We start from the raw sequence: 14,779 nt of genomic DNA on the forward strand, positions 1-14,779 counted from the left end.
TAATTTATGTGTCCTAATAACAGGGACATTTTTAGGAAGAGCAGAAGGTGATAATCATCTATCTCTATGGCTCCTATGAATAGCTACTGTGCTAATTTTTACGATGCCATCTTCTCTTGATAAAATTAGTTAGCCAGAAGCAACTCCATTTCTCTGCATTCTAGAATAACAGCAATAACTTAAGAGAGAAATGCTGGCATGGGCAGTGTCTCTCCTTGTATCATCACAGAAAACCGAATGGCTACTCAATAATGCTCACTGATTTCATTCATACCTACCTACATACCTGCATACCTGCATGCATGCATACATACATAGCACTGAATCTTTATTCAGTGGATGTTACTTACTGAATAATCTCATTATTACTAAGTCTCTAACCACCCTTAAGTTTTTCCCATAATGGATCTTGGAACAGGCCTAGTTCGGATGGAGTCAGGAAGTTAAACTCCAATTAAAGGCATTGTGGTAGTTTCTGAAAACAAATGTTATTGAAAAAGTTTCTAGGCAAGATGTGGTTGTTGTTAGGTTTCTTACTAATGAGTGTATGGCAAATGTGAGCTATATAACATCACCAGTGCTGTAGTACAATTTGAGAGAGGGTTGGGTATTCAGAAAAATGAAAGGGCTCTTAGAAATCAAATCCTGCAGGCGTTTGTTTAGCTTAGAAAGAACTTTGGGAAAACAAAATGTGTTAATTGTTATAAAAGTCACATCGCTAATTTCTGCTGAGATAAAAATCCTAGGAAATTCCTGTAGGAATTTAGAAATTCTGTAGAAATCTGAATTTAGAATTTAGAGATTCCTGTAGAAATCTGAATTTAGAATTTAGAGATTCCTGTAGAAATCAGATTTAAGAGCACACTAACTAAATCAGTGTTTCAGGGAAGTGGTTTTGAGCTGTGTTCAAGGGGAACAGAGTAGAGGTGTGTTTGTCAATAATGTAAAGATGGTAGTGAATTTGTGTTGAGCCTGGTGGAAAACTCAAAACTAGAAAGACACACCTGTGAGGGCAAGAACCCCAAACTTGTTATTCAGCACCCTGATTATAGCAGTATACTTACGACTCTCATCACCAGATATATTTTCAAGATTCCCTTGGCACTTTGGCACTTTGGGAGAACTGTGTTCTTGAACACAATCTGAAAATACTCTATTATAATACACAATGAAGAGAAGAGGAAGGACCAGAGAAGAGAAAGGTTCTCAATCAAAGATGTCCAGTCTATAGAAAAGTTCTTTCTTCTCCATTCATCCCAAGACTTATTCCCTCTAACACCAACTCTTTTCAAACTTTGACTACTGACAGCATAAGTTATTCTAAGAAATGCTATTCTGGCAGCCATTTTTAACTGAACTTTGTTATTCACAAATATAAAATAAAGACTAAATGTTGCTTTAGTTCTCAGGTTAATGTACTTGTATATCACTGGAAAATAACTATTGGTTTTTAAAATGGAAAAAGTATACATATATATAATATGCTTTCTTGCTTCATATGCCATGTGATGCTGTACTGTAATATCAACAGTATATACTCATAGCATTGAGTGAACAATGTAATATTTCAAAATATCAAAACATTGAAGCATATCTTTTAAATCTCAGAAACATAATAGTACAATACTACTCTCAAACTGCTTCCTTTCCATCCCCAACTCTACTGCCCTAGTCTATAAACACTACCTTATAATTGGCTGAACTATAATAATCTCCTAAACTCCCATCTTCCTCCATTCCATTCAGTTTATAAAACATGGGCAGATTAATCTTTCTAAAAAACTGCTGTTGTCACATACCTGTCCAAAAAGCATTCGTAGCTCATCATTAACTATAGAACGAAAATAGGTATCCGGTGTAATTTATTGAGTAGGTTTTGATTAGTGTTTTCAAGGACTGATTTTAACAGCACCTAGATTAAAGAAGGGAGATGTACCTGAGAATTTCAGTAATCTGGTCTAAATATTGAAAACCTAAATGTGGTAGTGGTACTTGTAATTCCAGACAAAAATCACACATTCAAGAAATATTGCAAATTTTAATTGCTTTGAGGATAGTTTGATTTAAAGAGGAGAAAACCAAAAAGTTGGATGATACTGGGGACTAAGAGGGTGCTGCTGCCAGTGACAATAATGAGGAAAATTAGAAAAGGCGATCAGTGTGGGGGATGAATTAATTAATTAGAAACAGTTATGGGAACATAAATAAAAATGTTGGAAACGGGGCAATATTTATTTATAGTTGGGGACTTGAGATAGGAATTTGACCATAAGGTGAAAATTTAAATATTAAAAGGACATTAAAATTCATGGGAACGCATGCATTATCAGAAAAAATGACTTTAAACAGCGAAGAACATAATGTCAGAGGTTGAACTTTAAAGAATACCTACACTCAAGAGGGAAGTTTAGAAGCTACAATTGACAAACGTTAGGCAAATATGTAGGAAGAGATCCAGTAGAGTCCAGTGTTACAGAAGTTCAGCAGAAATAAACTGCTGTTATAGCAGAGAGGTTGCAGATGATAAAATACCTTTATATTTGGTGATGTAAAAAATCTCATCAAATCCAAAGATGACATTTGAAGGATAAGAATCAGAGTAGTGAAGGTGGATGATAAATTGTATGAGAATTAAAAGGAAACTGGGGTAATAACACATTTATAGAGCTTCGTAATTTATAATGGGCTCTTTACATACCATAGAATATTAATAAAATAGATAGAAACTGGCTCAATTAAGATAATTTTTTTAATTAGGGAGATTTAACAATCTTTAAAGACAAAAAAAAAAAAAACCAATCAGAGGAAAATAAGACCAAAGCACCTGTAAGGAGTAAAAATAGGAAGCTAACGCTATTCTATAGTATATAGGCACTGAGTGGAGGGCACATATGAGGGAAGGAAATGCAGCAAGTTTTACCAGAAACCTACTGAGCTAAAGATAAGAGCAAATGAAAAATATCATTCTGTGTTCACATTTTTTTCCAGGAAAGAGAGGGAGAGATCATCTTTTGAAAGTGAGATCGGGGTGGGCGGTGGTATTTCCAAGAGAAAAGTCTGGAACAGCTATTAAATTGTTAAGCAAGCTGAATGTTGACAGCATGAATTTGTAATGGATCAATCATAAGAGGTCTTCACCCTCTCCCATCATGTGATGATACAGAATTAGGAGTGTATAAATCAAACATTGGGGAGAGATTCAATATTTGATTATGAGCTTGGCAAAAGATCTACCATTGAGCTAAGTCTACCAAAAGTAAATATAATCTGATGTAACTTTAAAGGATCCCAACACACTAACCAGTGACTTCCAATTGATATGCTACAGGAGTTTTTAAAACATACATACCTGACTATTTCGTCAGGGTCACTGACATCTTTTCCCTTAAATTGTCAAATGAAAAAATGACAACAGCCAATATAACAGTAGCTATCTGGTGTGAATAAATAAAAATTAATCCTACTTTTGTCAGATTGGCAAAAAATATGTATTTCTGGTGTGCCGCAAAAATTTTAGTAATTAGTTTATGTGTGCTATGAGGTTAAAAAAAAGATTGAAAATCACTGTGCTAAATTATGAAGACATTTTGAATATGGAAGTTCTTAACGTTTTCAAATACCTATATAGGCATTAAAATATTTCCAGAAATTTATACTGTAAAATTGACCAGATATCCTTTCTTACTAGCATTCTTAGTGTCCTATAATAACAATATCCTAACTTTGTGAGATGGCCAAAAGTTCACACATTACTTTCATATGTATTATCTCACTTGATATTCACAAGTCCAGGCACCACCTACTTGGGTCAATATAAAGAATGTAGAACATCTGGATTGTTTTCAACTTGTCTGTTAATCAACCTTTCTCTTGTCCTACCATTTACAATAATGGCTTAGAAAAAGATATGGTAATGTTTTAAGAGAAAAAAAACACTCCTTCATTTGCAATGCATTTTTTGATTTGCTTCTACAGGTTTTGGTTTTCCTCTTTTGTCTTGTGCCTAGACATAAAAAAAGTGGGTAGTGCCTAAGGCTGTGGTTCACCTAAGAATGACCTCTGTACTTACAAGCTTAACTAAAGGACTTTGTAACCTCTTTTTACTTTGAGTTTGATAAAATTCTAGGATAATTGCAGCAATATAATTCTACACACTCAAAGCACTGAAGTTCAATCAAATAATTCAGCAAATTGTACTGAGCATCTTCTCTACAAAAATACTATATATGCTTAATTTTCACAGGACCACAGGGGAAATAACAAATGTCTAGGAAAGCAGTATAGGTTTCATGTGATTATAAACTCAGGATGTGTGCCCAAGTCATATCACTGTCAGAAAAGCTAATGTGCTCCTGGGCTGTGTTACAAGATGTCTGGCATAAAGAGCAAGGGTTGTGACAGACTATGTTCCTATTTATATTCTTCTTATATGTCACACCTGGAATGTTCACCTATGGACACTTAGAAAAATTACAACTACCCAGAGGACAGTGTCCAGTGTGAGAGAGGAACTCAAAGTAATGTACTATCAGAAGTGTTTGAAAGAAGCAGGAATATTTAGCCAGAGAACTGAACATGCATTGGCAGAAGATGGAAGAAAGTTTATCATTATTGTGTATGACTAACAGAGGGGAAAATTAAGGCCTCTGTATTTACCAGGAGGCTGGTTTGGGGACAGAATGAGTAAGGCTTTGGATTACTTCATAAGTATTTTAATTTACTATTTATTAAAAGATAAACAACTACTTGTCAAAGGATTCAACATTAGATGAGGTATTAAATAGGATATATTTAAAGACCTTTTCAAATTTGAGTCTTATTCTTCATGTATACTAGTAACATAAATCATAGTGTAATTGTGTCTGTGGCTAACTATAAAGCTCCATGAAATAAAACAAAAAGATTTCTGGTGGAGGGAATAATCTTAAGAGAATGTTTTATTTGAATTGAATCTGGAATGATTGGTAAGATTTTGACAGTAATATCGGGCACCTCAAGCTAACAATTAAACAATTAAAATGTATGAGAATTCCAATTACTCACAATGCAACTTAGGTATGAAGAGAACTTTCATTTTATCTAAAACTAATTTGGTCATCTTCATGAAATTTCATTCACTGATTATATATATGCCTGTATATAATCAGTATACACACACACACACACACACATCTAATCCAGGACATGAGTTCAGTCAGTATTTTAATTAGTTCCTTTAGATAAAGTTCATCTTTTTCAGGTAAGGCCCTCAGCCTTTCATATTCCTACTTTTCCCCCAACATCTCATTTTAGATTGTATTTGGGAATATCAGAAGAGGGGAACTTCTATTACCCTGAGGCATCAGGACAAAGGATCACTGGATTTGAATGTCTTTTTTCTCTTCTGGTCTCTGTGGTAACATCCTTTGGGTGCCTAGCTGCTTCTGGTCTTTCACTTGAAGTTGGTGGCTAGAGAAGCTCATGGTTTTCTCTTTCTCAGTTTGGTCAGGGCCTGGAAGCCATCTCTGACTGGCGGGACTCATTTTTCGGTACTTTAAACAACCCTGCTCTAGAAGGTACACCTGCAGTTTTCACTAGAGTATCACCTTGCTCTTTTAACATCAGACTTCATGGCAGGTCTGCTAGCTCTCAATTTAGCTGCCTTCTGAGTATACAAGCTGCCTGGAAAGTAAAGTCCTGACATCCCTCTGCCTATGATGCCTTGTTCAAGGTTAACTGAATGTGGTAACCTAAGCCTGGCCAAATGATATCCTTCCCAAGATCTGAGAATTGGGACAAAAATTTTTCTGACCTTGAGTTTTGTGATACCTATTCTCTATATTTCTAAAGCTTAAACTGCTCACCTTACATCCTCCAGGTGAGAATAAGTCTGTTATTGGTGGCCTTTCTTGAGCACTTCTACCTCTTTTTCATAATTCTACATGTCGAAGAGAATAAATTTTCTTCTACTTTACCTACCTCATTGCTACTGTCTTCTTTATATAATCTTGGCCTAAGCCTTTATGGTAGAATAGTATATATCGCCTTTACTATGAGAGAAACTCTTACCATTTGGACCACTAGGCCTAGCCTTGATTTGTTAAGCCATAGGTACGGGATGACACTAACCAACTGAGCCACCTGGCCAAGGCAACAAATTTACACTTTATCTCTTGACAATGTCTTGATGTGAAGTTTAACAACTTGCTAAAAATATGTTACATTAAATGTCAAAAGTCAAATATTAACTCTTTCTTTTGTATTTATGATGTAATCTAAATCCTCAGCAACAAGCTGTCTTGGATTGAATAGGTCTTGTTCTCAGAAGGTCACATTACTAGTTCTCAAAACATCACCCCCCTTTCTCATTACACAAATATTTTGGCCCCAAAATCTTTTTGCCTTTTAAAGCCTTTCAATAATTTCCCATTCTCTTATCATTTTAGAGGCTTTCCTGAGTAACTAGACTAGGTTAGGACCGCTGTGTGAGCTTCCACAAGTTTCTCATAACATTCATATAATTTTGCTTTGTGGTCTTTCTTTCCTGATGGACTTGAACTCAAAATTTCGAATATCCAGTGTATTGTCCTTGAACATGGCAGGTGATTAATAAATATGTGTATGAGTTATAGTTTTATTATAAGCATGAGTTATAGTTTCACCTGTAAATCAATAAATTGGTAATCTAGTTTACACAGCTCCTTTTAAGGTTTTTAAAATTGATACTAGTATTCTGAAAGATGAACCCACCACAGTTGGGCTGACAGTATCAAGTTCTAGTCCTCCAGAGCCAGGTTTTTAAAAAAATTACTTTATTCCTATTTCTTTAATATATAATCTTTATTAAATATATTATATGTTAGAGTCAGGCTTTTGAACACAGGAAATTCACCGATATGTGTCATCTTGTCATATTTCTTTTTTCCACAAATGATTCTAAATGACCACAGCAATATTTTGCTTTTCATTGTTGTTCTATTACAGTTGCCATATTTCTTAACAAATAACTTATTTTTTCCTTGGGGACACCCCTACCTTACACAAGAATTCTCTCAAACTACAAGAAGGACATCCATTCTCATTAATAGCTAAGTTCATAAAGAAGACACTTCACTTTAAGATACCCAATTACCTTCCACAGATTTTTAGCAGCTTGCAGTTGTGCTGACTTTTTTCTCAGGCTTATTTTACCTAAAGCCAGTCCTTCTGTTTATGAGGCTTCAATTAACTACATTTAGGCATGTTATGACCAAATGGATGTGGCTAGAAAGGGTAGCACTATAACAATTTATATGAAAATTGTTACTTTATTAGCTAACATTTATATTTGAAATTGGAAAACCAATAAAAAGGAACTTCAATTTCAAATGCGCATCTACACCGGAAGGGGGGAGTCATTATTTTTGATCTTGAGATAACAACAGAACAAAAAACTATTCCAAAGAAGCAAATGGCAACAGAAGTCAATAGGCTGTGACATGCATCCATTTTATTTTAAAAACATTTGTACCTTCACCAAGTGCCCTGCAGAATCTTCACTACCCCCAAAAACAACGGGCATACAAGTTTAGGGTAACTTGATGAAGCGCATTTTCCCGTTATATGGAAGGAAGGGAGGGGGAGAATAAAGAAGAGGTGGAGGTTGGTTCTGTCCCTAAATCCTGCCAATCCTCAATCCGCTCATTTCGCACATGGACGAAGCTGTTAGAAAGATCCGGCTGAGCAAGCAGAGTACGGGGTTCTAGTGGCCAGTCCAGCCCCAAACTCCGATACACCGGGTCTAGACACTTATTTTTTCCAATAACCAAAATGCTCACTCTCACCTCCCAGTGCAGACACGCCGCAGTGCTAACCGGGGCTCCAACTGACACAGGGAGGAGGGAAAGTACGCCAAATCTCCCTTACCAGCAGAAAGGGCCAAAGAGAGCGCGCAGGACCCGAAGCCGCCCACCGTTCCCGCTGGGTGGGCCCTCCGAGGTCTCACGCGCGGGGTTACGCGGCCCACGGCGCGAGGGCAGCCGGGGGCGTGTGCGCGCTCGGAAGGGCGGGGGAGAGGGAGAGCGCCTCACGCCAGCAGGTGGGCGCGTCTTCTCGCGAGCGTGCGCGCACCGCGCCTGCTCCTCACGTTCCGAGGGCGCCGCGTCCCCTCCCAGCCAGGAGCGCGCGCCTCCCGCGCTGGCACGGGTCCCTGTCGGTCTCTCGGAGGCGCACACTCCCCTGAGCTTCTGCCACGGCTGTCGCTTTGGCTGCGGCTCTCTAGCCTGGCGGTTCAACCTCGGCCCTTCAGTGCCGTGTCTCGGCCCTCTTCCCCTCCCCTCCGCCACTTCCCTTCCCTTTCCCACCTTTCTTTCCCACCCGGTCCACCGACAGAGCCTGGATACGAAGCAGGCGGGCTTGAGAAGGGGGTTAGAAAAATGGAGGTGCCGCGCCTGGATCATGCCCTCAACAGCCCCACCAGCCCCTGTGAGGAGGTGATCAAAAACCTCAGCCTGGAGGCCATTCAGCTGTGCGACCGGGACGGTAAGAGCGGCCGGGACCAGAAGGAGAAGGGCCGAGCCCGCGCCCAGGCGCCGCGGCCGCTCCGGCTCCGCGGACCCTGCCTGCCCAGCAGCAAGGTCTTTTGTCGACCCCTCTGTGAAAATAAATGCAGGTGGGGGTTCCCCTCAGCCCAGGTGCCCCCCCCCTCAGACCCCAGAAACAAAAGGACCCCGGGGCTGGCGTGTTGGCACGTAAAGTCGCCATCGTCCCCAGCCGCGGCACCCCTGGCTGTCCTCGCCCGCCCGGCTGCGGCCGAGGAGCTGCCCCAGCGAGGGCGTCTACCCGGCTCCAGGCGTTTCCAGCCTTTGCCGCAGTCCCGATTTCCTGGGTCTCTGGGCACCGAGGGGGAAATGCCCTCTGGATGTTTCTAGCAACCCGATTCGCCACCCCCACCCCCGCCCAACACACCGCACACACTAGTTAGCATTTTCTATCCAGAAACTTATCAGTTCCTTTTTCAAACCTCCCATCTTCAGACATCCCCCGGCCCCCAGTACACTCACAGTTTAGAATTATTTTTATCATCTCAAAATGGGAATGGGAATGACAGATTATTTTTTCCAGTGAAGGGGCAGAAAAAAACAGTTAGTTTCAGCACCAAGGACAGCCACAAGCTTCGTAGTTTGGGGCTGTCATTGAGAAACTCAGAAATCTGTAAAGGTTTTATAATCTTTTTAACCAATGTCACCCCAATAAATTTAATTAAAAATAAAATAAAACTAAGTTCAGACAAAAGAAAATCTGTAGAAGAAGTGGCCTAATATATCTGCTGTGATTCAGAATATGTGAGAAATGATCATTTTGTCTTTTTATATGGCTTTATTCTATTGTTAAAGTTGGCAGCCTCCTAAAGAATGAAATGGAACATAGGTCTAAGCGATAGAGATAAGTTAGTGCTATGTACAATATGGGTAGTTCTAGTGCTTCTGTGTTAGTTGGAGTAGGTGAAGAGTCAGTGCTATTTGGATAATGTGGAATAGAACTTCATTTGTAAAGAAGTCATCTGATCAGCAACTGATGGGTCAAATAATTGTGAAATTGTACATCCGACAAAAGAAGAAGAACTTATATTTTCAAAATGAGCCTGAACACCTTTGGCTGTAAATGATTAATGTTTAACTATATATCAAGACAATGGTTTAAAAATATTTTTAGCCAAGGTTATGTAGAGATACTAATATGCGCACAGTAAGGTCGTAAAATTTATCAGATTGTATTCCAAAGAGAAAACAGACGTCTTGTTTCCAGAGTCATTTATATGGTAATAACTTGGTTAGGCATTGCTATACAGTGCAGTATAGGTTAACTGAACACTGAATTTGTTTATTAATAAATTTAGGATGCAGAATAACTGTTCTTTGAAGCCAAAACCAGTTTAAATAACTTCTGAAACAGTTGTAGTATGGATAAATAAATACTCTTGCAAAAGCTGCTTATATTTCCTTTATCCTTAGACTATTTTGGTTACCATGATAATAGGTGCACATATTTATGGCATCTAAAAGTCATTATTTTGGTATTCCAAATGTAAGCCTGCATTATCAGCCTATAAAGATTATTTTTACTATACTGCATAAGAAGTCATGTACATTTTAGTTTATACTTTTGTGAAATGACTTTTTGTAGTGTTACTATTGTAAATATTTTGACTTTATTTTCATTTACTTCAATGATGTATCAAAAGCCCATTACTATAATTATTGGAAATAGGCAATTCATGGCTGCTTCTCAGAACCAAGTAATTGTAATACTTAAAATTACCTTTACCATGTTTTTAAGATATCAGGGAAAATAACTTTTTTTTTTAACTTTTTTGTGAGGTTTAAAGAGTTCATAGTGTATAGTGCAAAAATTGGTGCTGTGTTTATTGTGGTATCATCTAGAGTGATAGCTATTTTATTTTGGTAGTAGTTTTTCAGTTGTTTCAGTTCATATTATGGATCCCCAAAATGAGTAAATTATGTAACATTTGGGGGTGGTGCTGGCAGTAAGCAATATCTAAAAATTACTACTTATTTTCAGACTTTTAATTGATTCATATAGACTAAAGTTTCATTTTATAAAATAGCATATACCAACAGATACAAAGAACCTAACTTTTCCATTAAAAGGTGTGTATAAATTTGGAAATAGCTTGTGTAGAGATGTTGTTAAATATGTGACTTATTTTTGTGACTTTACATGTCAGTTCCAAACAGTAATAAGTTGACTACATAAGATTTACTTAGAGAAGGTTATATAGTTGTTTTTATAGAATAATTAAAAAGTGTTGCATTAAATTTGCCAACCAGGCCTTATTTATCATAATTTTATGTTGAAAATAACTAGATAGATGCTATTTGCTCCCTTCACTTCCTTTCACTTCCTGTCAGGTCTTATTATTTTACTTCTATAAACATATAACATAGAAAGATTAGGATTTGGCAGAAGATTTCTTATGTGCTTAAGTACATAATATGTGGTATATTAAGTGCTATATTGTCATAATTTTATGATTATAAAAATACATTTGTCATGTTTGTTCTTTAACTTTCTATTTTACACTACTATTAATCTGATAATGGGGAAAAATGAGAGCAACATAAATTCCTTATAAGTGATATAAAACAGAAAAGGAGAAAATATTTTTGTTAAATATACATTTCTTTTTACCCTTTCCACTAATAGATGTTTTAAAATTTGTTTTGCATATTGTATCAACTAAGACAACATAACTGTATGTCTATCTTCATATTTCCTCTTTTATATATTTTTGTCTGTCACATGCCTTTTTTCTTATTTATATTATTAGCAACAATTCACAATGTTTCTTTATTTCATAGTTTCTCAAAGTGTTTAGTAGTCTATGAAGAATGTCGAAGAGTCCAAGTGGTTATATAATTGGATTTTTTAAATTAAGCCAGAGGTGATTCTTATTACACTCATGTATTATTTCATGTGTGCTTTTATCCTACATATGTCTTCTTGCTTGCTAGTTCACGGTTCCTTCATGGATGTTACCTGTAGTTCAAAATGATGATTCTGGATAGACTTTTATTGAGAAACCTAGGTAGATAGATACGCTATGGATAGAGTAGTTTGTATAATCTCCATTGCAACTAGAAGACTGTTTCTGTTCCTCCTTTCTGACGTGTTAAAATATACTCAAGTTGTACATAAAATATACTTTAATAGTGGCTTTCAAAAAATTGAGGGGAAAAAAGCATTAACCTCTCATATACAAGCATTAATAATATGGGAAAGCTCTTATTTCCGGTTTCTTCACATAGATACATTAGGCTCTAATTCACCCATAAGGCAAAACAGTCCCCTACCTCGCACATAGAATTCTACATTACTTGTACTTTTCATTATTTTTTATCATGCATATATACAGAGAAACTTTCTTTTCTTGCTAAAAAGGAAAAAAATATCCATGTGTTGCTTGACATACATCTGAGCTCCTTGCTCTTTTGTGTGACTGATGAGTCAAAAGTATAATAGTAAGAGAGAAAATGCAAAATTAATTTGTGGTATAGCACTTAAATCTACCCCCGAGGTTTCCTAGCTTCAACAAGTATTTTTCCATAATCAAGGCAGTTTATGACTGCTTAGATATGGTTTATGGAGTTTTTGAAGCTCGGCAGCAGGGGAACACATTTTAAAGAAATTGCACAGACAGAAGCTGCCAGATTTCCCTGTCTTTGTCTCTATCAATAGTTTTGTGGAGGAAGAGGAAAAAAGTTTGCTCCATTATAAACAGTTTTAAAGAGATAAATGTCTTTATATTTGGACTTTATCTACATAACTTATAAATCAGTTGGGACTTCTTTATGCTTATTGACATGTGAATTAAACACATTTTAACTTTGGAAACAAAGTAACACAGAAATGCTTGGCGTCATAGTGCTGTATTAGCTATTCCTTAGTGACATTTTCTGAAGCAGACATCAAGGAGGGGTATCCCTAAATGTAACCTATAAAAGTACAGGAGTGTACTGTAATCATGACTCAATCTCACTGGCATACACATAGCATTGTGGTGATACCGCCTTAGAATCAGAAAGACCGCTAAGAATATTGACTCTTGATAGATATGCTTACTACCTTAAGCAAATTAATTTTGTTTAGCCTCAAGCTTTCTCATATAAAATGGGTATACTAATGTTGATCCTGTAGGATTTTTAAAATAATTCAATGAAGTATTACTTATATATCATTTCTCACAAGTCTTAACACAAAGTAGAGAACATTATTTTAAGTGGATTATTATTCTTGACATACGTTCTTGAGTTGAACTGCTTTTTCTTTTTTTTTTTTTGCCAGTGTTTAGATCTTTTTTTTTTTATTTCAGTGGTGTTTTATTTACTTAGCAACTTCTTATGTCAGTTTCGCTTCATTAGTAGTAAATGGAAACTGTAAATTCTGAACCTTAAAAGGAGAGTGAATTTGTTTTAAAGATTTTATTTATTTATCTTCAGAGGGGAAGGGAAGGAGAGAGAGAGAGAAATACCAATGTGTAGTTATCTCTCATGCATCCTCAGCTGGGAACTGGCCGGCAACCCAGGCATGTGCCTTGACTGGGAATTGAACTGCAATTCTTTGGTTCACAGGCCCACGCTCAATCCACTGAGCTACACCAGCCAGGACAGGAGAGTGAATTTTAAAATCATAGTTACAGTGTGTATCATTTGCTTATATTTTCCTATCCCATCCGAAATATCCTTGTCAGCCTTAATCTTGCAAGGTTTTTTCAGCTTCTCCTTTCTGCTGTTTGCTGCACTTAATGAGCTTTGTGACTTTGATACCAGCTTTGGGTAGGCATTTGTATCACAGCTGTTTTCTGTTCTTTTTTTTTAAGATTTTATTTATTTATCTTTAGAGGGGAAGGGAAGGGGAGCAAGAGAGAGAAATACCAATGTATGGTTGCCTCTTGTATGTCCCCTGCTGGGAACTGGCCTTGCAACCCAGGTATGTGCCCTGACTGGGAATCGAACCAGGGTTGTTTGGTTCCCAGGTCTGTGCTCAATCCACTGAGCTACACCAGCCAGGTGTTCTCTGTTCTTGATTTAACAATTTTTTCTTTATTATTTTTTCTAAGGATAGATCTGTCTGTACATATGTGACCTCTGGATTCATTTTTTGACCCAGATATAACTACAGAGACAGTGTAAATTTTTATTACTATGAAAGAAAAATAAAATAAAAACTAAAACAAACTCTAAAGAAAAGCTTAAAAACCATGAGATTATGTATACCAATTCATATTCCTGGTAGGGGTTCTACTTCATTCCGAGAAAAGAATAGGAATGAGTACAAGTACTAGAGTACAAGTCACATCCAAGGATATGTGACCAGACTCCCTCCAGTGGTAGAGTGCCTGATGTGTCATAAGTACGAAAGTTAACACTGGCAACTTGCTCTGTTGCCAGGGTAAGCCAGTCAGGAATTCATTCCATAGAACACTATTTAGACAACCTCCAAGTCACTTGGGTTATCGCTGCTGATATTTTCCCCTCTTTAGGCTCAATCTTGGGTATTTCCTTTAACTTTTGTGAGTATAGTTTTCTGATTACTTTTATATTTTATCTTGGGCTTCAGTAATAACAGCAGCTGCATCAATTACTACAGTAAGCATAATTCTATCTTCTGGTTTTCTTTCTCTGGCCTTAGTAGGCCGATAATTTAAGTCTTGTCTTATAACATTTGCTTCTTTCTTGGGTTTTTTATTTTTGTTAAATTTCTCTATAATGATCTTTTTATTATTTGTGAATTATGTATTTAAATTCAGTCTTTACTACTCTAAAGCATTTGCCTCATTCTTTAACTATTTAAAATGCCTTTTTATTACTAGACAGTAGTTACACTGTCTTATTGAGCAGGCTATATTTTATTCACATACATTCCAAGTTAAAATTAGTATTTGGGAAAGGCTTCTAGCAAAAATGTATAGAGTTGAAGAATCTTGACAGAAAAAGGAGATAGAGAGCATCAGCATAGCATTGTCTTTATAAGTAAGGATAATGAATGGCAATAGTATAAAAGAAATAAAGAAATAGTCACTAAGAATTTGTCACTGAATTTTCAAGTAAAATGGAAATTGATCAGGTATAACTTTAGAATTTTAAATCATAAGATTCACTGACTAGAAGTAAAACAAGGAGAAAGAAAATAATATTAATACCCCACGATGACAATTTTTTACACCTCAAATATTATGTCTCAGTGAACATCCAAATGTGTTTTAAGCCCTTTTCCAGGGGCACTTCCCTTTCTCACAGAA

General features: G+C 36.8%; 1 protein-coding gene across 2 annotated transcripts in view; it reads left to right on the top strand.

The window, feature by feature from the left end:
- Positions 1 to 8,146: 8,146 nt before the first annotated feature.
- Positions 8,147 to 14,779, top strand: part of PHYHIPL (phytanoyl-CoA 2-hydroxylase interacting protein like) — a 41,457-nt gene continuing 34,824 nt past the window's right edge. The window contains exon 1 of one of the 2 annotated variants that reach the window (XM_037139932.2): positions 8,147 to 8,499. In XM_037139932.2, coding sequence (XP_036995827.1) covers positions 8,394 to 8,499 — 106 coding nt within the window. In that variant the 5' untranslated portion in view covers positions 8,147 to 8,393. Of the gene's footprint in view, positions 8,500 to 8,531; positions 8,630 to 14,779 lie in introns of those variants that run through there. The other variant, XM_053663997.1, reaches the window with a different exon arrangement.

This window comes from Artibeus jamaicensis, unplaced genomic scaffold (genome assembly GCF_021234435.1).
Source record: "Artibeus jamaicensis isolate MK-2021 breed Jamaican fruit bat unplaced genomic scaffold, CSHL_Jam_final contig_332, whole genome shotgun sequence".
Taxonomy (NCBI): domain Eukaryota; kingdom Metazoa; phylum Chordata; class Mammalia; order Chiroptera; family Phyllostomidae; genus Artibeus; species Artibeus jamaicensis.